The sequence below is a fragment of the Prosopis cineraria genome, unplaced genomic scaffold (genome assembly GCF_029017545.1).
Source record: "Prosopis cineraria cultivar Desert tree isolate PC_DT_omini unplaced genomic scaffold, ASM2901754v1 PC13, whole genome shotgun sequence".
Taxonomy (NCBI): domain Eukaryota; kingdom Viridiplantae; phylum Streptophyta; class Magnoliopsida; order Fabales; family Fabaceae; genus Prosopis; species Prosopis cineraria.
In genome coordinates this window covers 37,643,298-37,667,717 of record NW_026555344.1, presented here as the reverse complement: position 1 = coordinate 37,667,717, position 24,420 = coordinate 37,643,298, and the positions used below count along the sequence as shown (strand labels likewise).

At 31.8% G+C, this 24,420-nt stretch overlaps 2 protein-coding genes across 5 annotated transcripts; both read left to right on the top strand.

The window, feature by feature from the left end:
- The first annotated feature begins 12,939 nt into the window (after positions 1 to 12,939).
- Positions 12,940 to 15,484, top strand: LOC129291204 (uncharacterized). 4 transcript variants are annotated; one of them, XM_054928454.1, is made up of 4 exons: positions 12,940 to 13,098; positions 14,005 to 14,180; positions 14,318 to 14,471; positions 15,172 to 15,484. In XM_054928454.1, exons 2-3 carry the CDS (start codon positions 14,019 to 14,021, stop codon positions 14,459 to 14,461), a joined length of 306 nt encoding a protein of 101 aa, XP_054784429.1. In that variant the 5' UTR covers positions 12,940 to 13,098; positions 14,005 to 14,018; the 3' UTR covers positions 14,462 to 14,471; positions 15,172 to 15,484. The 4 variants fall into 4 exon arrangements, with proteins under 4 accessions (XP_054784429.1, XP_054784428.1, XP_054784427.1 ...); XM_054928453.1 differs by having other exon boundaries at positions 15,074 to 15,484; XM_054928452.1 differs by having other exon boundaries at positions 14,318 to 14,481.
- A 5,109-nt stretch (positions 15,485 to 20,593) lies between these two features.
- Positions 20,594 to 24,186, top strand: LOC129291691 (uncharacterized protein At5g01610-like). The gene is made up of 3 exons (XM_054929172.1): positions 20,594 to 20,861; positions 22,414 to 22,468; positions 23,634 to 24,186. Exons 1-3 carry the CDS (start codon positions 20,775 to 20,777, stop codon positions 24,002 to 24,004), a joined length of 513 nt encoding a protein of 170 aa, XP_054785147.1. The 5' UTR covers positions 20,594 to 20,774; the 3' UTR covers positions 24,005 to 24,186.
- The last annotated feature ends 234 nt before the right edge of the window (positions 24,187 to 24,420 follow it).

Below are 24,420 nucleotides of genomic sequence, written 5' to 3'. Positions count from 1 at the left end.
TATTTTGGTAAAAAAATGAATTATAATGATTAAGTTATTTTGAGTCAATAAATTATAAGTACTAAGTTATTCTGTGTCCAGAAACTATAGAAACTAAATTATTCTAAATCAAGTTTAGAAACTCATTGATATTTGAGAAAAATATTAAGGGCAAAAAGTTATATTTTCCCAATTTTTTAAAAAAAATATGTATTTTAGTTTGATTCAGAATAAATTTAGGAAGTTTGAAGGTAACTTTTCAAAGAATTTTGGAGAATGAATATGTGAAGCTACAAATTAAACTTATGCATGGTGTAATTTTGTCTGACTCTGTTCCATTAAATGCACTGTTTCTTGATAATTTTCACAAAGGCGACTCAACAAAATGACCCTCAATTAAAAACTTGAAGTAATAAGAAACTGTTGGATCTAGCGGAAGTATCTAGGAATCCCTACTAAGAGATTATATATTTACATTTAATGTCTAGCTGTATTTTAACCATGGTTGCCTTTAATAAAAAGGATAATTATGAATAATCCAAAAGGTCCAAACAAAAACTTATTATGGGAAACCTATTTCATCTTGGAGTGAGAGGGAGAGAGTGGGAGATTTGTTCAAGGGGCAATCTCATTTTTTGAATAATTAAAAACTTTCTTATAAAATAATTGAACACGAGATATATAAGGAAAAAATAATTTTAGTACACATTCCCAGCAAAGACTCTTCAGATTATTCAACTGTGTGTTTAGATTTCAATGGAAAAAAATTAATCAACAGAATGTGATAATGTTTGGATAATATTTTTTTAAATCGATTTAGCAAAATTAATTTATTAAATAGAAGGAAAATTAGCTTTTGAAAAATAGCGTTTCAAGAACCAAGGAGAGTTTGGAAAAATTGGGGGCATTTGGTTAGTTTCAGCAAAATAGAATTTCAGTAACTAAATGAAATTTGAGGAAATTAGGGGTGTTTGAATAAGTTTTTCTAAATCATGATCCTAAATCCCATAATTGATTATAGAATAGTACCCAAATAGGATCTCGTTACATCTTATCCCCTATGGATATGCACGAATAAATAAATATATCTAGCACGTCTTTTTAAAAGAATCTCAATTGCAAACAATCTCAAATATCAATGGGGCAACATATAGTATTAATATGGACATTGGAAAGAAGAGATTCGACAATTGTCTCGTGGTCACCCCAGAACATGCAAAGGACATGGCGCAAAAATAAAAGAAAGAGAAATTGATTTTTAAAAAATTTACACTTTCAAAGCTCAAATAAAATAATATGTTCATATGACCAAACATGTGTTTGTAAGAAGGACTATGATTACGTAAGTATAAATTTTAAGATTATGCTTGTATGGATACATAAAATATTTTTAAGAGAACTAGCCTCAATTAATTGGGCAGGCAATGCTTAAATATATGAAAAAATACTTTCCATTATCTTGGACTTGCATTAATTTAAGAAGGGAAGAAGACAAGGGCTTGTTAGGAGAGAAGCTAAACTCAAGATTTCAACCCTTTATTTTAACAAGAGGTTGTATATGATATGATTAACCCTAGAGATGATGGAAGCTATAAGGGCCAAGATAGGTACTTCACCAACCAGTGTGATCTTATTCTAACCGAACCTTAATGCTTTCAAGTCATCAGTTCACAATGGAGCACAACAGTGGGGACTCTCTTGGATTATCTGATCTTCCGGTCTTCCCAGTCATATCAAATAATTATAATTTCGTCTTACTTCCCAAACTGAAGTGATACATGCCCTGTTATTCACCCAACACTTAACTAAACTATAGTACATACACCATTTAATTGTTGATTGATTGATATGAACCTTCAGCCACGGTAAAACTCAATATTTCTTCTAATTCACTTCTAACCACTTTATCAAAGTCAAAAAAAAGATAGCTAGGCGTGTGTTTAGATAGCATTTTTAATCTATTATTTTAGGAAAAAATTGATTTTTATTAAAATTATCCAAACACCCCGTTTAACCAAAAAATCAAAAAATTGATTTTTTTTTTTAAAGCTGCTAGAGCTAGCTTCTGCGTTCAATTATTCATGGAATAGGAGAAAATTACGAGAAAAGCTCAAAAAAAAATTATGAAAAGGCACAAAATTTAACAAAATTAAAATTAAACTCTTTCTCCTCTATTTTTTTTCTTAATAAATTTCAAAATTTAAATCCTTAAAAAAGTTATTAGTATAAGTTTCTATCAACTATTACCCTTTACTTAGCACTTGCTATAAAATTAATTTAAATAAAATATTAATTGATAGAGAAAAATTAATTTAATTTAATATAAAATTAAGAGTCATTAAAAAAACTGTTGCAAAGGTCCAGAGAGAAAGACTTTGTGTCATTTATTACATTGCTATATTTTGTATGTTGTCAAAATTTTTAAGCAGTGCTTAACATTTTTGTCAAATATATTTTATATCCATGATATCATTAGAGATTAATTTGTACATTATCATCTTTAGTAGTTATTATAAAATTGATGTTGGATATTTAAAAATTAAATATTTCTCTTTTATTAAATTTATTTGAACTAAAATATATTGAGTTATTTATTTATGTAAATTAAAATGGTTAATATTAATATAATTTAAATTTTTTTAATTAATCAGATATATAATTTAAATAATATATTTTAATTTTTAAATATTAGATACAAATTTATCAATAATTTAATTTTGAAAGGTAACATCCTTCATGATAATTTACACAACTAAAATTAATTTTAAATAAATTATTTAAACATCTTTAATTTTATTAAAATCTAGTATCTAAAAAGATTGTGTTACAATATAATTAATTATAATTAAAATTTATTATTTAATCAATTATTTTTATAATTTATTATACCTAATTAAAATTCAATCAAGTATTAGATTGTTGATGTTATTCCGGACGGAAAAAAACAATTCCAACTTACTCTTAATAAATATGTCATCTTCAAAAGCAGTTTTTTTAACGCAACTTTTTATTATCTACTCATAAAAAATTGTGAAAAAGTAAAATTGAAAGAAATTTATTAATGATCCATTTTTTATAAAAAGTGACTTGTAAAAAAAATCATAAAATTTTTTAACAAAATCACTTATATGTAGAATTGAAGGAATATTCCTATGGTAATTATGTTTGGAATGTTAGAAAATATCTTCGAAAAAAAAAAAGGAAATAGGTAAGATTAAATGCACGTATTTTAAAGAAAGTTAATGGTTATTTTTGACTAAAAACATGTGAGTATCTTAATTAAATTAATTTTATTTGTTTATATTAAAAATTGGCTACATAGGTGCCCCTGTTTATAAATTGTCCTCTTTTCGTTATGTGGTACCGCATTTGATTTTTTTTAATATTTTTTATTATAATGTATTATTACTGGTGTCCCTCTCCTTTCTTTGACCCCCTTCTCACCGTCTCCCTCTCCTCCCTCTCTCCCTTCATTTTATTCGCCATCAAACCTCCCTCCAGATTGGTTCGCCGCATCTAAAACTCGCCGAGATGAAGATTATCTTCGAGAGGCTCAAAAGGGAGCCAGTCCATGATCATGTGCTCGATCACTGATAAGTGCATTATTTATAATTAAATAAATATATATTTTGATTTAAATTTAATTATATTTAGCAAGAATTTATATTTATTTAATTAATATTGATATATTTTTTATCACTCAATTATGAGATAAAAAAAAATTTTGATACAGAATTTATTTATATCTTTTCATTCTTATATTTTGCAGATAAAAAAATAAATCAAATGAGAGAAAAGAAAAGAAAGAGAAATATACACACATATATAAAAGAGGAAGGAAGTGATTGGATCTCAAATATACACACATGATGGAGAAATCCTGGCGCGAGCGCACACGTTGATGAAGAAATCTTGGGAGAGGCGGACTTGACATTCAAAGAGAGAGAAAGAGGCGTGAATGGCGTGCCCCCAACACATGTTAAGGTCCCAGATTAATTAGGAATGAGTGGAGAAGCTTCACTTTCACTGTAAATACTTCCTCTATCGAGAGAAAAATCATTCAATCACTTGTAAATTAAATTACAAGATCTTATGAATCTGATGTACGAGAGTGAGGTGGAAATGAAGAGGGGAGAGATGATTGTTGAGAGGATGAAGAAGCTGAACTGGTTTGAGGAGAGAGAGACCAGCTAAAGCAGTAGTGAAGATGGAGGCTCTTGAGACGCAGAGAGAACGTGGAAGGAGGGACAGAGAAATAACTCAATAAGCAGGGGAGCGAGAGAAAAGAGTGACGTGGACTGAGAGAGATGAGTAAAAAAATATAAAAAAATACCAGCGGGTAGGACCCACTAATGTTATAGGGGGGAGTTTAACCTCAGGGAACATAATTTATCTCCAGTTAAATTTAAGGTATTTGATGGTCGTTCTTAATAAATTAAGGGATAAAAATATTCTTAATTTTAAAAATATTTGTTTCTTGCAAAAAAAAATTATTCTCTTTATTTTTACCCTCATTAATTGGAGCGGTGTTATTTAGGTAGTAATTTGTCTACTTTTAGGTAGATGTGGATAATTATGAGGGCTATTTTGAGAAACAACACATTAAATTAAATATTCATAAAAAAGTGAGACATTGCTTGCATCCAGTTTTTATCACAAGGCACCTGTAATTACCTCACTGGAACAAGGAGATGCGTTTAAGTTATTAACTTTGTTTGGAGGTAGGATAAATTTCTAATTTCACCTTTATTTAAATGAAAATTTTTTGAGTTTGTATTACATTATCTCTCCTAATTAATGAGTTTAAATAAAAATAATGTTAAAAAATATAATTAATATTTTATTATATACCTTATATTAAAAATTAAAGAATCTATTTAGAAGACGTCTTATAATAGGGAGTGAAGACTGTGCTACAAAAGGGATGGAGATTTTATTTTAAACTAGTACTCATTAAATTTATATGATGCTCTCGTGCACAACAAAGACCCTTCTTCCTCTGGTTTATTGATGCTTTAAATCTCCTCCTTAGGAAGGAGAGAGATCCCACCCCTTACCGATGGAAATTGACGCAACTAGAGAGCTTCTCCTTAGTCATCACTTGGTAGAGATTCATCATGCCTCTAGGAAGAGCATTAGAATGTGCTAATTTAATGGCTGAAGCATCTCACTGTTCTGAACATGATTTTACCTTGTTACCTTCTGTACCTGCAGATTGCTTTACTCTCTATGTTGAGGAACTAAGTGTGCGTTTGATTTTCAGTTTGTCAAAAGTTAGTTTGATAAAAGTTCATTTGGCAAAAGTCAGTTTCGTGAAAGTCAGTTGTTGTAACGAAATTTGTGTTTGGATATATTTTTTCAAAAGTCAGTTTGACAAACTGAAAGTTGTTTGGATTAATAAAAATTTATGCTTTTCAAATGTACTTTTTAATATGTAATGACCAAAAAGGACATTGATTTATGATAATTTATAATTTTTATTATACAAATGTAATATATTAAAAAAAGGTGAATTAAATTTAAAATGACATAAAATTTAAAATGTTAAATATTAAGAATTAAAAAAAATTTAATTTTGGAAAAAAATTATGTAATAAATAGTTAAACATTCATTAATATTGAATAGTTACATGATTAATGGTTCGATTTATAATATACAATCTGATCTCTAATAGAATCTCGAACCCTATTCATTTCTCTATCAGAAGCTATGCTTGAAATTGCACTTGGAATTGTTGATGAAAATGCAGGCTCATCAGTATCATCGATAGTGTTAACCATATTTTCATCCTCAAAATGCCTGAAATCAGAATCAGTTACAGATTTTCTTCTAATAAAATTATGTATAGCCATTGTTGCACCAACAATACGAACTTGCTGCACAAATGGATAGCTAGGCATATGTCGTAAGATTGTGAATCTATTTTTCCAAACCCCGAAAGTCCTTTCAATCGTGGTCCTTAAGCTTGAATGATAATAATTAAAAATCTCATTATTATTTGCAAATCCAGATGAACGCCTGAAATCTGGGAGGTGGTACCTATGAGATCTATAAGGACCTAAATATTCACGTGGAGTTGGATAGCCAGCATCTAACAAATAATATTTACCTACCAATAAAAAAATAGAAATTATAAGATCCCAAAAAATATTAAAATAATTGTTTAAATTAGATAAATATAAAATATACCTTGGGGTGGATGTGGAAATTTCATGTCTGGCCTTGTGAGAGCATAGTCAAACAAACGAGCATCATGAGCAGTCCCTTCCCATCCAGCCATGACATAAGTGAAGCACATATCCCAATCACATGCAGCTATTATATTTTGTGTTGGAATACCTTTCCTTCCAATATATTTCCCTTGCTCTTCAACACTAACCACACACGGGATATGTGTGCCATCAATTGCTCCTATGGCATCTTTAAAGAATGGCCAATATCGCGGATCACCTAAAATTTTTGGATGAATATCTTGAAAAGTGCGATCTTTTGGTTGGATATATTCCTTTGCTAGCTTCTCACAAGCATGTAATACATTTCTAAAATGCCTGTGAACAGTCTCTGCTGAATGTTGAAATTGTTCTTGTGCCATCCTATTCCCCACTCCATGTCCAACAATATTTAGGAACATACCGACCATTTCATGAATCCCTGTTCTTCTGGTTGGACGTAGGCCATGTTGCACTAGTTCGTCACAAAGTTGAAGAAAAATATCTTTTTCCATACGAAACATATCATAACAACGTTGAGGATGCCCTTGCAAAATTTCTTGCACCCATGCATGACCTGATTGCGAACCGGTTCTACAAGGCTCTTTCAATAAAGTTGTTGAGTAATTGGATATTATTGCAGTAATAGCCTCAATCTCATCGTCTTCCGCATGTACAAGTAATTGTAATAAGCGAGATTGCGTATTGTCATCCATAAAAACTGCATAGCATAATTAAACAACCATTACACTATTTGTCCATGACTTAACGTAAGAAACACATAACACAAGAGTCAAATAACACAATCAGTTTCAAAACAAATTAACAACATGAACAACACTAGCTAAATTTTAAAACATTAGAAGGCAAGCTAAGATGATCTAATTTCATTTTTTGCCCAAGCACCTCAAATAGGCCACTAATGCTCTTCTGTTGTCCCTAAGCCCAATATACATGTCCCTTGCGGTCTTATCTAGCAAGGCCACAGCACACTGTCCAAGAAGCACCTCATCATAAGCAATCTCCTCGATTCCATAAAGTTCCTTTGCAACCTCCAACACATTTTGGTCAACTGGTTTTGTTCCACCCTCTATGGAATTAAGAATTGACTTCAATGTTGAAACCCTATCCTCTTTGTGGACACCAATCGACTCACTGAATCAACCATCACCGTTGCAAGACGTTTTCCTTTTTTGTTTTGACCACTTTCACCTCTCTTTCGCTTACTCCCTGAATTAGTACCACCACTATATGCATTATTCAAGTTAACCTGCCCAATTCCTGGGAGAGCTCCTCCATTAATGTTTCTTATATCATCACTGTCTCCTGATCCTTCGGTCAAATCCAATTGAGGCCTGTACACATCTTGTGGATCATCAGCCGCAGGTGTCCACATGTAAGTGCCCTGTGCTGCAACTGGCTGGAACAACTGTGTCAATTTTTGTGCATATGGAAGTGGTCTATGCCTGAATTTCCTATACTCAGGATTCTCCTGCACATTTACAAGAACTGAGTCTAGTATATCTATAAAATAAAATATGAAATGTTTAGCATGCCATGTATAATTGTATACCTTAATCTTTTGACTCCACCACTCCTCTGGTGCTGAAACAGTATTCTTTTCACTATCCCATCCTAAACCGGTCTCTTTGTTTAATAGCTTGTCCCATATATTCCAATCTTTCCTCAAATTGTCCCATTTATTCTTCAACTGCTTCTTATCATAACTTATTGAACTCAAAGCATTGAACTGTTGCATTAGCGCCTCCCAACCCTCCTTTGATAAGGTAGAGCCTTTACGCTCATTTTTCTTAACTTGCTGGAGAGCTAATTTAATAAACAATTCGGTTTCTTCGGTAGTCCATAGTGCCTTCTCTTTACTCATTTTTACTATCAAAATATCACATTCTCAATACAAATGAAATTTGAGGAGTAAAAATTCATAATTGAGTTAGAGTTAAAATATTAAAAATTTTACTATCCTTTTTTATCCTTCTTAAAAATTTTACTATCCTTTTTTTGGAAACAAAAAGAGAAAAAGATTATTCGATCATAGTTAATTAACCACTTGTTATCTTAGCCACATATACTTGTCGAAAGAGGCAGTTATTCAAAAGCAGCCATAAGATAATTTCTGTACTCACTCAAAAATTCAAATCATATAATTCAATAGTATGTATTAAAATAAGCAAGTTTGACCAGAAATTTGTAACCTTTCTTATCCCTTCATCCATTTTCAAAAAATAAATTAGCTCAAATTCTTATCAAAATGAAATTAAAAAAAAACAAAGCAACATAGAACAATCAATAGATCAGTCACCAGAATATATTTCCAAAACACCGTGTCATATTTTAGAACATCAGCAAATCAATAGAATAATTACAAAATACAGTCATAAATAATGTTCTTGCTTGCTTATTTTTTCTTGTTATGTGAAGCTATCAAAAGAAGGCAATTAAAAAAAATCACACCAGTCTGAAAAATAAAAAAAACATACCAGAATGCTTCATGGTGGTCTGAAAAACGAAAGAAACAAACTGGAACAGAATAATTACAATATGCAGTCATGATTAATCTTCTTGCTTGCTTATATTTTCTTGTTATGTGATCAAAACAAGGCAATTAAAAAAAATTCACACCAGTCTGAAAAAGAAAAGAAACAGACCGGAATGCTTTCACGGTGGTCTGAAAAATGAAAGAAACAAACCAGAATGCTTTCACGGTGGTCTGAAAAATGAAAGAAACAGACCGAAATGCTTCACGGTGGTCTGAAAAATGAAAGAAACAGACCAAAACAGTGGCTTCATGGTGGTCCAAAAAAGAAAAGAAACAGATCAGAACAGAGCTTCACGGTGGTCCGAACAAGAAAAGCAACAGATCACATCGAAGAGCAGAACGAAGCAGCACCATTTCCAGATCTGACAAAAAAAGCTTGGAGGCTATCATACCTTGCAGATTGAAGAGCAGATCGGAGAAGAGGATTGGAGTTCCACGAGCTGGTCGGAATGTTCACCTTTGCACTCCACAGGTTGCAAAAGCTGCTAGTCGGAGTTCTCTCAGCTCCGAAATGCCGCCCAAGTCCCAAAATGAGCTTGATCCGTGAAAGAGATGGGGAGAACTTAACGGTGAAATGCAGCCACCGTTGATGAAGGAAGGAGAAGCTTAGGGAAGGAAGAGATCCGGATCTGTGATGGTGGAGGAGAGGCGAAGGAGAGAAGGAGAAGAGATGGCCAAACGGTGGACTAGCGGCGGACGAGTGGCGGACTAACGGCAGACACAGAGCAGCAGCAAAGGACGAAGAACACTGATGTATCAGCTGCACAAATGAGGACCACGAGAGGAGAGTATGCGTGATATGTATCAGCTGCAAAAGTGAGGGGCATCATGGTCAATAAACAAATTAGGTACCAGCAATAAATGGATGCCAACTGATCACGTTTTGAAAGCAAGTGGGAGTAGCTTTGCAAATTTTTTCATTTCAAACATATTTAAAAGTCAGTTTAAAAAGTGCATTTTGTCTGGAAAAAAAAAGCCAAACAACATTTTACATTCAAAAAGTTAAAACTTACTTTTGAAATGTAAACGTAATGAAATCCAAACGCACGCTAAATAGTGTTATTTTGGTCCCGTTTGTTTAGTTAAAAAAAAAAGAAATGAAATAGATTAATAAAAAATAAAAATAAAATGATGAAAAGATTAAAATAAACACATTTTCAAGAATGAGAGATAATTTAGTTTAAGGCCCCAATCAAAATTGGCCCAAGACTCACACCATTCACAGTCCCTCTTCCTTCTCATTTTTATTTGGGCCACGGCTTCATTCCCTCCTTTTCTTCTGGGTCACGCAGTACATTTCAGTTTCAGCCATCGCATTCCGCCTTCCGCGGCGGCGCTCCTTCCCACTTTCCGGCCTCTATCCTCTACTCCGACGTCTTCTTCAAAACAAACAAGCAGCAACCTTACCTCGTACTTAAGGCCAACACGTGCGCCGCAATCCGGATTTTCCGGCAGGTTGGTTCGTTCTTCTTTTCTCCCTTTCTCACTCCTTGCCAAAACTTAATTCCTTGGCATTGTTTGCTTGATGGAATGCTTTTGCATTACTACGTTGATTCTTGGAAATTAGATACAAAATATGGGGGTCTGCACCCAATAGTTCTAACATTTTCTGGTACTCGATACCCAGCAACGGCAAAATATTTCACTTTGACGGATTGCTGTTAAGATTTAAGGTCCTGTTATGGTCTTGTGGAATAGTGAAGATCAAATGAAAGTTGCTGTTCTGTTTCTTTGATAAATAGACATTGCAGATAACGGCTCTCGAATATTTATAGGCTAATCGGATACCTTTGTATGGACTTGTAAATGGAGAGACATTCAACATATGCTCTGTATCTTTTAAAAAAAAATTAACTATATATAAATTTGTAAATATGAACCATCCTCCGGCGAAGTTTAAATAAGGGTTGAAATTTAATTTTATCATTTATATAAAATATATATATTTTTAAATGCTTTTTTAATGAAAACAAAAAATTATTACTAATGAACAAAGACTACAAAAGGAAAACGAGAAAGGAAACCATCAATGTCATGTTGCGAAAGTTGCAACCGCCATGGTACTGGTAAGTGTCTGTTAACAAACTGCTGAAAGGAGGACTTAAAGTAGATGAAGTCCTAAAGGCAAAGAAAATGTAGAGTTAATAAAGGTTTGAGAACACAAGAAATATAACGCCTGCTGCAAAGCCAAAAGTTGATCCATAAAGCTGTAGAAGAACCCTCTCGTCGTATGTTGCCAAATTCCACCAACCTAAAATTAGGATATCGCATCAACGTACGTGGTGGAACTATTGACTCCTTGAAAGAAGATCCTGGTAATGGACACTGGGAGTGCTTAACAGACACCTGACTCTGAGAATTGAACATACAAGACATTGCACGTGAATTCGCTGTTGATATTGCTTCTGCCAGCATAAATTCTTTTCCTGCAAAACAAATTTTGTTTCGGAAAAACCAGATTGTATCAAACATAAAATGTGAGAAGATCAGATATACCAACATCAGTTAGAGCTGATTGAACAGTCAAGTATTGATTGACCCAACTATCAACCATTCATAAGTAGTCCATTCAGGATGATCATCAACGTGTAAGTTCAATAAACTGCCAAACCAACAAGCCCTAGCAAATGGACAATGCAAGAAGATGCGGGAAAGAGTCTCTGAATCAAAATAACAAAAAGGACAGACTAAAACAAAATTGAGATTGAAGCGTTTTAAAAGTGTTCAAGTGGGTCATTGTTCCCCAGCAATTTTCCAAATGAAAACTTCAATTCTAGGAGGCAGTTTGCAATCCCAAATACGTAACCATGGAAAATTGCCGAGAACGTGAGGGGGATTCAGTAAATTAAGACATAAAGAATAACCATTCTTTGCAGAATAATAACCAAGTGAGTTCACATTCCAAACCAACACAGCATTCTGATCATGCAAAGGAACGGGGGAAGAGAGAACATTAGCAGCCATAGTTGGTAGGTAAAGAGATTTAACTAGATGAACATTCCATGAGCAAAATGGTGTGGTATAAGGTTCGAAGCCTTCCAGGATGAAGGAACATAACCTGACTGTAACAACGACCTCCAATGCTGACTATATAAAGAAATAGAATTCTCATTTCTCACATTCCAATGCAAATTATCTAATCTTAATGGGATATATTTCAGTGCAAATAGAATTTCTTAGATAATTTGCATTGGAACGTGGGAAATGGGATATATTTTTTTAGATGTTACAAGTGATATTCTTAATGTGCAAGAAGTAATCTTTCAAATTTATAACAATTGGTGCTTATTTTTTCCTCTTTTTTATTTTTAAATTTAATTTAATTTGATTTTATTTAATTTAATATAAAATTGATAAAACATATAAAATTTTTATATTTTTAATTATTATATTTGTGTATTTATAAAAGATGAATTTTTTTTTTCAACTGAACTTTGTATTTTATTAGTAGTATACATGATTAAAAAAATTGTAAAATTATAGTTATTTTATCCTTTCATAATTTTAATATATTTTTAATTATTATCTTCACTATTCATGTATCTTGGTGTTAAATATAAGGTAAAACTATGTGTTAATATATGGATTTTATTAATTTTATTTTTTTAGTCAGTTTCATTTATCTCCTCTAATTCTATTCAACATGTTACAAGGTTAAAATTCTTTTTAATTATTTAAAAAATTAAAAAAAATGAATATGAGAACATTAGAAAGAATGATAACAAAAAAATTAAAAAATTATATTTATTATACCCAAAAGTTTAATACTTTTTAATATAAAAGAAGTAGATATTTAGAAAATTTTTAAATAGATTAGGTACATTATATTATTTGCGATCTTTTTAATTAAAAAATTTAAGTCATCCAAATAAAATTTTATGTGTTATTATTTTAATTAATTTTATTTTTATAATGAAATGTATAATTAATTTATTATTTTTTTCTCTCTTATCAAAATTAATTTATATTTAATAAAGATATCTAAATGTCTTACTTTTTATTAAATTAAATAAATTATAAATGACGTGACACACTTGTTTTATTTAAAAATTTTTTTATGTTTTTAGTAAAAAAGACTTGGGTATAAATTTATAAAATAAATTTTATTATTTAGAGTAATTAATATACTATTTTAATAATTAATTTTGGGCCGATGCCAAATTCTTCCTAAAGTTAATTATAAACCCCGATAGAACCCTTGCTCGGGAGCAGCTGATCCAGTCCTGTTAGTCGACGAACAAGCATCCCATACTCCGTCGGACGCCGTCCACCGTTGCAGCCCTGCCTGGTTGTTCTCGGGCAAGCAGTGAAGAAGGTTCGCAGCCTAGGGCTTTTTCTACTCCCAAAATCCGGTGAGAATGATTTGCTCAATCTGGTGTTTTGAATCTAGATTTGAATTCCCCCCCGCGTCATCTGTTCCCTCTGTTCTTGCTTTGTCTTAAACTTTTCATTTAATTTGGCTTTGAATCTGGTCGTATAATCGTTGAATGTTGACACCTTTCGATTTGGGAATATTTACATATTGAGTTTATTTTTTGGTATTAGTTTTTGCTTGAATGGTGTGTAATTGGCTATTATACTTCTTCCCTCTTCATTTTGATTATTACCGGCTTGTATGATTTGGATTTTTTTTTTTTTTTGCAAAGTTGGATTTGTTGTGTTTTGGCATTCTGTTTATTAATCTTTTTATGTTATCATAAAATTTAGAAATTCTCAAGGTACTTGTGATGTATGATCTTGTAAATGACTTGGCTTGAGTTGTGTCAAAGTATCTGGAAGAAAAAAAATTAAAAGGACATTATATTAACTATGCCTATTTCAAAGATTTCAGTGGGGGCAGATACCCCCACCGAGAGTAGTATAGGTCCGCCTATGATGGCACACGAGTCACGCAAATTGAAGAGAATATTATTAGTTATTAGTGTGTGAAAAAAGAAAGCAATTTAATGAAGATCTAGAATCTATCGTAGCATGGTTTACATTCTCTTGCAAGTTGTTTTTTACGAGAGGTCAAGAAGAGGCATTTTCTGTACCATGAATGTGGATTTAAACGGTGCTATAGGCAGATATCTGACCATCCGGGAACAGGTATGGGTAAGGAGGATCTTGTGTGACACAAGATAGGTGCATCTGTTATGGCAGGAGCTGATGTAGGTTGAGGGAGGTAGATTTAGATACCTTCTATGGATTTCAGCATTGCAATTGAAAGTAAAATTGATTGTTTTTATACTTAAGTTCTTATGAAATGAGGGTTGCAGGTTGGGAAGAGACAATGAAGCAGGTGATAGGAACGGTGGTGTCAAACAAGATGCAAAAATCAGTGGTGGTGGCAGTGGATAGGTTATTCCACCACAAACTATACAACCGTTATGTCAAGCGCACCTCTAAATTTATGGCACATGATGAGAACAATGTTTGTAACATCGGTGATAGAGTTAATCCATCCATCTTATGTGCTTTTATTTTTAATCAAGTTGAATTTTTTAAACTATAGTTTTCCCCCTTCATGTATTATGCTATTCATTTTTCATGAAAAAGTTAATAAGCACGCTTCTGCCTTTGTTATTTCAGGTTCGATTGGATACTTCTAGGCCTTTGAGCAAGCGTAAGCATTGGATTGTTGCTGAAATCATTAAGAAAGCAAGAATTTATGTTGCACCTTCTGCACCTGTGACAAAAGAGCCGAGTCCTGGCTCTAAAGCATCTGCTTCCTAGTATAACTTAGGTGTGAATGTGTAAGCCAATCCTATTAGTGGCAGCATGCATTTTTGCCTTTATATATTATTCTTTCCCACAAATTCTGAAAATGTCACATTATCTTGAATATGCTTTCGTGTGCATATGCGTGTGTAACTGTGTGTTCTTACAATATTTATTTCTCATGTCATCTAGACGGATATTTTCCATTACTCTTCGTAATTTGTTTCTTCCTCTTGCCAACTGCCAAGATTGTCAATCTCCTTGTGATTTGATATTACAGAAACTCCTTATTGCTTTATTTTCAATTTGTCTTCAAGGTGCTCAATGATGGGGGAAAATGGGGTTTAATTGTTTCAATTGAATGTATGGCCTAACTAATTATCTGTACACTTTAATACTGATAAAATCGAACCCTCTCTTATTAATTTGTCCTTGAAAGTAGTTCGCTTGTGACTAGAACAATGGCTGCATGCACGCAATATCTAAATCCTTTTGCAGCTTTAATTTATAAAGCGTTAGCGAAGTATTTCCTGATGAAATTTTTTTATTCATGTATGTGATATAGGAATTTACTTGTGACCGTTTGCAGCTTGACTTGGCTTTTACTGTTCTGTACTTGCTTGGCAGGAATATAATGAAAACTTGAACCTCTGCTGCTGTTTTCTTAGGCAAGCTTCAAACCTACTATTTGCCATTCTGACTTCATTTCTAAATTTTCCTGGCAGGGGAAAGTTTAGTTCAGCACATGTAAGGTTAAATAACTTCTATTCCATGGGATAAAATCAAGATGTCGAGGCTGTCATTGTTTGATGGATTATATTGGCATCAGTGAAATATATTGCATCGATTAATAGTGGATTCTTTTTATGATTTGGTCAGTAGATTTCCTTTGTAATATCTTTATGATGCTTTGTGCTTCTGGATTTTTCGCAAGATTTAAATTTTTTTTCCCGTTATCATATAGTGAACACAATGCCTGAAAAACTCAACGCCAACTTCATTTGGTGGGAAAGAATCATTGATGTTGTTTTTGTTGTGTGTGCTGTTGTGCTCTCTGTTATTCCTTGAAACACTGGAAACATCAACAGATCAAATCTCAGGAGTTACAAATTTTTTGGCCTATCGGTAATGAGAATTATAAGATGATTGGATAACCCCTTTCATTCAGAATCGAATGCTATAGAATTAATTTTTAAATTATTGATATGAAATATACAAAATAAAAATATTGAAATGATAATTTTCTTTTTACTTTTTTTCCCCAATAAAAAAGGTAGCCTCTCCAGTCTCCCTAGTCCCCACATCTCATTCTTGGCCTTCCACTGCTCATGTACAAATAGTAATTGCGGTTTAAGTCTGAATTGTTTTTTTTTTTAATTGACATTTGACAGTTGGTGTCTAATTTTTTCCCCCCATCTTTTTATTGAACAGCAGGAACTGGGAACTTGTACATTGTACTTTCTAAGGGTCAAACTCCTAACTTCATTTTCCAGTTGTTATTTAGGCAGAGGTTGGCTTGAGTCCCCATCTTCATTTTCCAAACGGGAAAAGAATGCTTCCATTAATAATTATATGTGTATGTATGTATGTATGTATGTATGTATGTATGTGTAATACAAAAGCCATAACGTGAAGTTGGAGGATATTTTAATTAAGATGATTAAAGTCAACATCTTTTTTTACCAAAGTTTCTAATGAGAATAACCCTTTGCAGGTCTTCTCAATTCTGCCGATGTATGTTATTTTTCATAAATGGTTGTGTAATCTATATTATTTAAAAAAATATAACTTTATCTTTGATGTTTGAACTTTATGTTTGTTTTCACATAGTACTTTTGATATTGATTCCTATACCTCAAAATTTGGAGCCACTATTACTCTTTGACTGCAAAACTTGATGTGCAAATGTCAGAATTGTATTTCAGTTTTTTTCTTTCTCCTCCCAAAAAAAGTTTGATTAAAGTTGAATTTCAATTTAGTAGAATTATTAAAATGACTTGCTTATTATTTAATATTGATTAAAAATGACTCATCCATAATCTAGAATTATTCTTGTCCTAAAATTCATATATATATATATATATATATGCACATACATACGCTTTTGAGAAGCTTGGTATATAGTAAATTTCGTGTTGATAGAATGCAGCTGTTGCCCAACTAACTCGTTCAGGATTGCCTATAATTGTGTTCGCAGATTCCTTTGGTTCATGCATGTTTTGTCGGAATACTTGTCACTAATATATTGCAAAATCATCTCCACGAAATCAAATGTTTTGTGTGTTTTTTTTTTTTAAATATTAAACAAAGGAATTGCTTTGTGGCCACAACAAAATGGGATGAATTTCACTCAACTACTTTTTCTATTTACTACCTATCCACTGTAAATTTAAACTGTTCAAATTAAATTTATACTTTCAAAAATTATAAAATTTAAATTACTAAATTCAATTTAATGGTTCATATTTAAAGTGATTCCTCCTCTTTCCTTTTCTGCAAGGGAGGAAAACTAAGTCTCAACAAAATAACTTCAATCCTTTTTCAAAATAAAAGAAAAATACATATTCTTCTTATAGTTGTATCTGCAGATTCCTTTCGTCCATGCATCTTTTTACATTATTGACCGGTAAAAGTAAGTTAAAATAATAGTTTTTTCACTCAAAATATCTTTACAATTTATCACTTATATGATATTGTAATACAATATGTTTTTATTCGTGTAATAATACGTTTTTACTTAGAATAAGAATAACATCACAATAAAACCAATGAGTTACTATATTTTAAACTAAAAATTTTTATTTCTAAAATATCAATCTTTTACTTGCAGGGGAATTAGTGTATATTTTTTAAAATAATATTTAAAAAGGTTGTATACAGTATAAACATATTTTTTTTTCTAAAAGCAATAATTCAGGCCATATCTTTTTCTCTATGGCATAAACGTACCAGAGATAAAGATGCCTCAAGAAAAGAATAAACATCTTTTGCATGTCTTCTTGAGTGCCATAATAACTGAAAAAAAAAAAGCATCAAATTAAATTTTCCCTTTATATATAAAGGAAGGGTCCTGCGAGAGAGAAATCTAAGAAGAGAAGAAGAAGACAACCATGGCTGAAAAATGGAAGAAAGGATGTATTAAGACTACAAAAGGGCCTTGGATAGTTAAAAAGATCACAAAAGATGGTGCTGTTAAACAGACTAACAGGTTTCCAAGTGAGCGAGAGAGACAAAACAATAAGCTTAGAGAGAGAAATCGACGAGCAATGAGTCGAAAAATATTTGCTGGTCTGAGAGCTTATGGAAACTATAATCTCCCTAAACATTCAGACACTAATGACTTGCTGATGGCACTTTGTGAAGAAGCTGGTTGGCATGTTGAAAAAGATGGAACCATTTATAGAAAGGTATATATAACTCTTTTCTTTTTTCACTAATTTTCAAGTTGTTATATCAGTTAAACAATATCAAACAACATATATCAAATGGCTCTATACTTACAAAATAATATTTGAAAGATAGTGCACTATATTAATTAGCTAATAACATAATATACTTTATATTTTATTTTTATTGGTTTTTGCAGGAAAAGAATTCAAATTCAGTTGACAAGAAGTGTCAACAAAATCTTACTAATGTTGATATGAAAAATGAACATCTCCCATGCAATATAGAATGGCAACAAAATTGGTTGATGGGAGAATTTGAAGGCAGTGTTAATCTTGAACTTTCACTCTAAGTGAATGGATATATTATTGTTAGTGCTATTTAGTTATTGAATTACAAAATTTATTATTAATATCTTATTGTATTTTATATGAGAGAACCAAAAAATGTTGTTATTATTAAATATTAATATTAAATTAAAACCTCTTATTTAATTTTTTATCAGTAACTTTATATTCTATTTATTTATATTGTTTATTATAAACAAAAAAATATAATATGAAATTTAATAAAATATTTATTTATAAGTTATGAAGACTTAAAACATATCAGCTAGCACATATTTCAAATTTACATCCAAAAAAATGTGACAATTTGGCAGGGAATACTAGGGATATAATGTAATAATTTTTAACTTTTTATGAATAAAAAGCACTTTTATTTGTGGTGTTTTACATTATTCTATAATTCTATTTAAAATTATCTTTTAATCTTGTCTAGAATGCATGTTACCATACATCTTTGAAGCTTTTTTAAACAATAAACAATCGAATATACACACACAGACACATAACTAACTTTGGCGAAATTACCATACAGTATAGTGATATAGGGATCTTTCTGTCATTCTGTCAACGTGACTAGAGAAGCAAATTTGAGCGATACGATGCCCGTGCTAAAAGATAAAATAAGAATATAATAATATAATATATGTTTTAATGTTGTATATAATCTAAATTAAATTTAATAGTCAGATTAGCAGAGTTGAATGGTTTCCCATTTTTCTCTTTAAATGCCAAATTTTTCCATACCAAAAAAATTGCGTTAAAAAACTATAAGCACAAAAAAATAGAAGTTTATGCATGGCCAAAAACAAAATAAAAATGACAATGATAAAATAAAACGAAAGGTATAAGTTGGGAGAGTATACAGACTCTCCTGGAGAAATAAAATACAAAGGTGAGAGATCTGGATGGATATCATCATTAGGTCTCTTTTTTTGGGATTCAACTTATTTCTCTTTTAAAAAATGTGATAACTGATATGTTATACCGTTTTTCTGGTCCGGAAAAAAAAAAGTTATACTGTTTTATATCTATATACTTGCAAAAAAAAAAAAAAAAAAGGCATTCGAGGTGTGGCTAGATTTTTTCTTAAATGTGCACTGCATGGGATAAATAATAGGTACATTGAAAGATATATTAGTTCAACATATACAAAAATGTTACCATTCAAAATTATAATGATGTGGAATACAAAATTTGTTCAATTTTTTTGCTAGGAAAAAATTCCCATATTTTTTTGAGTTCATCAATTCAATATCTTGAAAATTTTGAAATAGTTTTACCACTTGCATAGATTAATTTGAACCTTACTATGTGGGATAATTATTACCGATGAAAAATTTATAAGTTTCTTAAAGATATTTTTAATATATTTATTTAATGTAATTGTATATGGTGAGACTCAAACTTGATCCTTCAAAATAAGCGATTAATTGTAAAAATGCTCATGTTTGATATCCGAATATACTTACCTCTAACGAGAGAATATCTGCGCAATAAAAAAATTATTCAACAAAAATGATTCGATTTGACTGCATTAAGATGGGTTTTTTCGTCAACGCATTAAGATGGGTTTGCCCTTAACCTTGATGTTTCTGGCTGTACATCTGGGCTTGCTCACTTGCTGGGGTTAATATTTTGTTATTTATAATTTTATTTGAGTTAAATTTAAGTGCTTTGCATGTATAATTGTCAAACTCTCGAGTTGACTCTTAAAATTTAACATTTTCACATTTTTAATTTATAAAATTGTGTCAACTCACTTATAAATTTGAATTTGATATAAGCTCGGTTAAACTCGCAAGTTTACCTCTGAATTTAGTGTTTTTACATTTTAACTTACAAAATCGTGTCAATTAATTCATAAATTCAGATTAGATACAAGCTTGTTAAGCTCATTAATTTTTTTTTTTAAGTTGAACAAGTTAAGTATATATAAAAATTCAGTTCATAAAAATTATAGAATTAGGTTAAAAAAAACTTAAAAAGTAAAAACTAATATTAATAAAAAAACAAAAAATATCAAAAATAAGTTTTCCTAATTTAAATTTTCTATGTTTTGTATAATAATTTATTAATGTAAATGAATTTAATTTTAATAATTTATATTTAAATTAAATTATGATTATATTTTATATTTTAATTATTTAATAATAAATTTTTAATTATTATTTATTAATAAAAATAAACTCTCACAAATACACAATTTAAGTTTGCTACATTTTTATCACAAGTTTATCTGAACTTGTGAACAACCTTGTTTGCACGTACAATAACAACAATGCCTTAATGCTAAGCGCGAGGAAAAAGTAGAACTGTACTGTATCTGGTAATCTACTACATTCCACAGAGCGTGATTGACTTTTTGGACTTTTCAATGAATAATAATGATAAAAAGTGATAATTACTGAGACAAATCAAAGTTGTGACTTGTGAGGAAGGAAGAACCGAGCAAAGGCCAGGACGCTTCCCAAACGCAGGCGAGGACTTTGCCCCTCGCTTCGTCAAAATTGCTCTCTTCTCCTCTTCGTGCGGAGAGACAAATTCATCAAACCGGTTACTTACTTCCTACGAGTTCTGGAATAGGGTACAGCCAAATGGATCAGATATTGAACAAGGTGGGGTCGTACTGGTTCAGCCGAAGGGCCAACAAGGAGATCGATTCCGTTGGCGATGATCTCAATGTTCGTCCATCTTCTGACTTTGTTCTTCTTTTTCTTCAAAATTCAAGATCTTATGATACTTTGCTATTTTGATGACTTTTTTTGTACTAGATTTTCTGTTTCAGTTTGGAGGAGGATATAAATCTTTAGTATTATGATGAGAGTGAAGCATAGGCATATGGGTCCGGGTTTTATTCTCTGGATCTGAAACACAGTGAAGATTTTGTTGGGTTTAGATAAAAATTGGTTCACATCTCCGCAAGGGTTTTAGGAAGAACACTGAGACCAAGAAATTTAGGATAAGGGGATTGGAGGAGGAGGAGGAGAAGCTTCGTGATTTGGGAATGTATGAATTGGTTATGAATTAGAAGACACTATTTCATTGATTTATTAGTTTGTTTTGTGGAAACACCTGAAGATGGTCTTGCTTGTTACCATCTGAGAGATCATGAAACCAAGCTGTTATTATCAATTTAACTATTCTTAGGGATTAATCATGACTTGCACCCTGCTTAACTAAGGTAACAGCTTTATGGAATGGATTTAACAGTTCATATGTTTTTAGTTCACATCCCCTTACATTAAAGGTAGAGAGGTAAGAGCCTGCTATTGTGGACTTGGTTCTGTAAAAGGTATAGACAGATGTACCTTTTTTTTATTATTATGAATCCCGGGGGAAAATGCAGATGCCTGGAATAGATGCTTCTCCGTGCTGACTTGTAGAAATCAATTAGATTATCCAGAATTAGTTTTTTTAAAAAACCTATCATCAGTATAGAGCCGAGCAACAGTTCTGTATTGCAACAGATAATTAATTAGTTACATTGAAATTGCAAAGAAACATGGCCGTCACATAAACATGTAGGGAATGTTCCGCAATTAACCTAACATTATAAATAATCTATGATTATAATTCTTTAGTCACAATGCTCTTTATCATTTAAGGTTTTCAATCATGACAAATTTGTTACCAGAATTGAGTTTTGGTTTAGGTTAATGACCTGTAATGTTCATTTATCTTATTCTTCCTATTTTGTGTAAAAACTAAATAGAATATCTTTGTGTTGCAATATTCATTTTGATGTTCTCCACTTGCTGAATAGTAGAAACTATCTTGATTTTCTTTTTTCTTCTTTTCCTTTTTTGGCCTGAAAACTATCTTTCTGTTAGAATTATGCTATTTGACGGCTGTCTGGTGTTATCTAGCAGCACTAACCTGGGAAGGTAATCATTTTGTTGAGGTTGTGATGAAATATGACGGCCAAATCATCAAGAATGGTTTGTTCAAATAGCCACCTAAAAATACTTGTCAGCTGATACAGCAACGCTAATGTGAAAGTGCTTCATCAATTCATGGCTATTATAGAAAATGTGCAAGGCAGTGAGATTATGGAGCAGAATATACAAAATGTAGATGAGAGAGAAATGATTATGTTTTTTTTGCTAAGGTCAATAGAGAAATGGAACTTTTCTATGTTTAATTGCAACTCGCAATGCTGTTCACTTGAATTCATGTTGTCTGTTTGAGTTATTTGAGTGATGTTTATAATTGACGCTATTCTGTTTGGTTCAGTCTCTGTCAAACAGTATTGGAGAAGGAACAAAATGGTTCGTCAACAAATTAAAAGGTGTTGTGTCCCTTTCTTATTTTAATATTTGCTTAGATCTTCATTCTAAAAGCATAGACTGTGAATTTGATGCAATAGTGACGACTTCATATATTTTAATAGGCCTCAAAATGCTGATGGAAATTGGAACGCTCAATATTAGACTAGGAGATTTTCCCTTTAAAGAAACATTTTGGAAATTATAGTTTCCGCTAAAGATTAATGTTTATTAGCTGTGTTTTTTGAAAATCTATTTACAAAAAGCTATTGTAAGTTTAGGTTTGAATGAGGAATATTAGAAGGAAAGGGAAGGTTTCATTGAAACCTCTTCCTTGGTAGAAGGTGTTTTATAAAGAGGGTTGGGGGTGGGGTATGGAAGCTTTGCATCTTCCAAATCCTCCAAGGTCCTCCCTCCCTTACTGTTTTATGTTATTCAATTTTAATATTTTCCCAAACAAGAGGGAAATTATCATTTAACCTTCTCTTTTCTTTTCAACTCCCGGACGTACCCTAAAGAACTACTAGAAACTCAGAAGATGAAGTTGAATCTATCTCTATTTTAAGCATAGCGTTAGATAAGGTCCGGAAAAGAATGCTTTTATGTTTTCATCTTCTCTTTTAAACTTTGAAGATGTGATGCTGGTTCTTTGCATTTGGTTGTTTCTTTGAAGTAGAATTGATGCCTGTGAGGAACTTTTCACTTACTTTAATAATTTTCCTTTAATCCTTTCTTGAGTTAAAATTTTGTGAAGCTTCTTTTTCATGCACCGAAGAGAATATCTGAAGCATCAGTAGTTAATTCAACAGAAGTTTTGTTGTTTCAGAAACATTTGACTTTAGCAGCATTGGCATTGTCAAGCATGCGTTCTCGTATTCATATGTATGACAAAGTCTCACAAAGCCTTTTGATGGCAAAGAGATAATGGTTCTGATGTTTTATCTTCACTCATGTGACTTGTGAAATTAATGCTCCTTTTGTATGTATATTAAATCTTCAAATTTGATGGCCTAAATATTTCAAATGATGGTAACTAAACTCTTTTCCAGTTACTGTGTTATGACACTAGTATTAGCAAGTTAAAGAGACAGAAATTGGTGTGTTCCATCATTTAGTCTGAGACCCCTCATTTATTGTTTGAATATATGAGTTAGTAACTCTGGCCCAAAAAAAAAAAACACGTTACAGGAAAAATGCAAAAGCCATTGACAGAGTTGCTTAAGGAGCATGATCTTCCAGTGGGGATATTTCCTCGTGATGCAACGAACTATGAATTTAACGAAGCGACAAGGAAGCTCATTGTTTACATTCCTCAAGTGTGTGAAGTAGGCTACAGGGATTCATCTGTGTTGCGGTTCTTTACCACCGTGACTGGTTATCTGGAGAAAGGAAAGCTTGCAGATGTTGAAGGAATAAAAACAAAGGTATTGATCTGGGCAAAAGTGACGGCCATCTCTTCTGAGGGACCCAAGGTCCATTTCACAGCTGGAATGAAGAAAACAAGGAGCAGGGAAGCGTACGAGGTTTCCAGGGATGGAGTAATTGTGGATAAATTCTGAACTTGAGATCCTCTTATTGTTACTGGCATGATACACTATAAAACCCATATCTGTTCTTTTGCACTTTTTTGCTCTCCTTTTTCACAGTTGGTTATTGTAAGTATTATGGTAGATCTGTATTCCAAGGAGTGCTATTAGATATGTTGTGATCAAGCGAAACATCTATTTGATTCTTCCTGTGATCTGTTGCGTATAATTTTAATTTTTCTTCTGTTTCGGATATCAGAAATAGGATGGAACACGTCATGTGGAAGGAGATAATAACACAAAACAAAAGCAATTTATTGGTATTCCATCGACTTGATGATCTGGTAATGGTCCTTGCATGTTGGTGAGACATGTTAAAGGAATATTCGAAGTTTGATGCCAAATGGCATCTCTTGCTTAGTGGCTGGAGCTTGGACGCTGGTTTAAAA

What these genes read in the sequence shown, in the direction of transcription:
- LOC129291204 (XM_054928454.1), top strand. Translation starts at nt 14,019, where the DNA reads ATGAAGCAGGTGATAGGAACGGTGGTGTCAAACAAGATGCAAAAATCA. An exon ending in TTTGTAACATCGGTGATAGA is followed by an intron (nt 14,181 to 14,317) that starts GTTAATCCATCC and finishes TTGTTATTTCAG; the next exon opens with GTTCGATTGGATACTTCTAG.
- LOC129291691 (XM_054929172.1), top strand. Translation starts at nt 20,775, where the DNA reads ATGGATCAGATATTGAACAAGGTGGGGTCGTACTGGTTCAGCCGAAGG. An exon ending in CCGTTGGCGATGATCTCAAT is followed by an intron (nt 20,862 to 22,413) that starts GTTCGTCCATCT and finishes TGTTTGGTTCAG; the next exon opens with TCTCTGTCAAACAGTATTGG. An exon ending in GTTCGTCAACAAATTAAAAG is followed by an intron (nt 22,469 to 23,633) that starts GTGTTGTGTCCC and finishes AACACGTTACAG; the next exon opens with GAAAAATGCAAAAGCCATTG.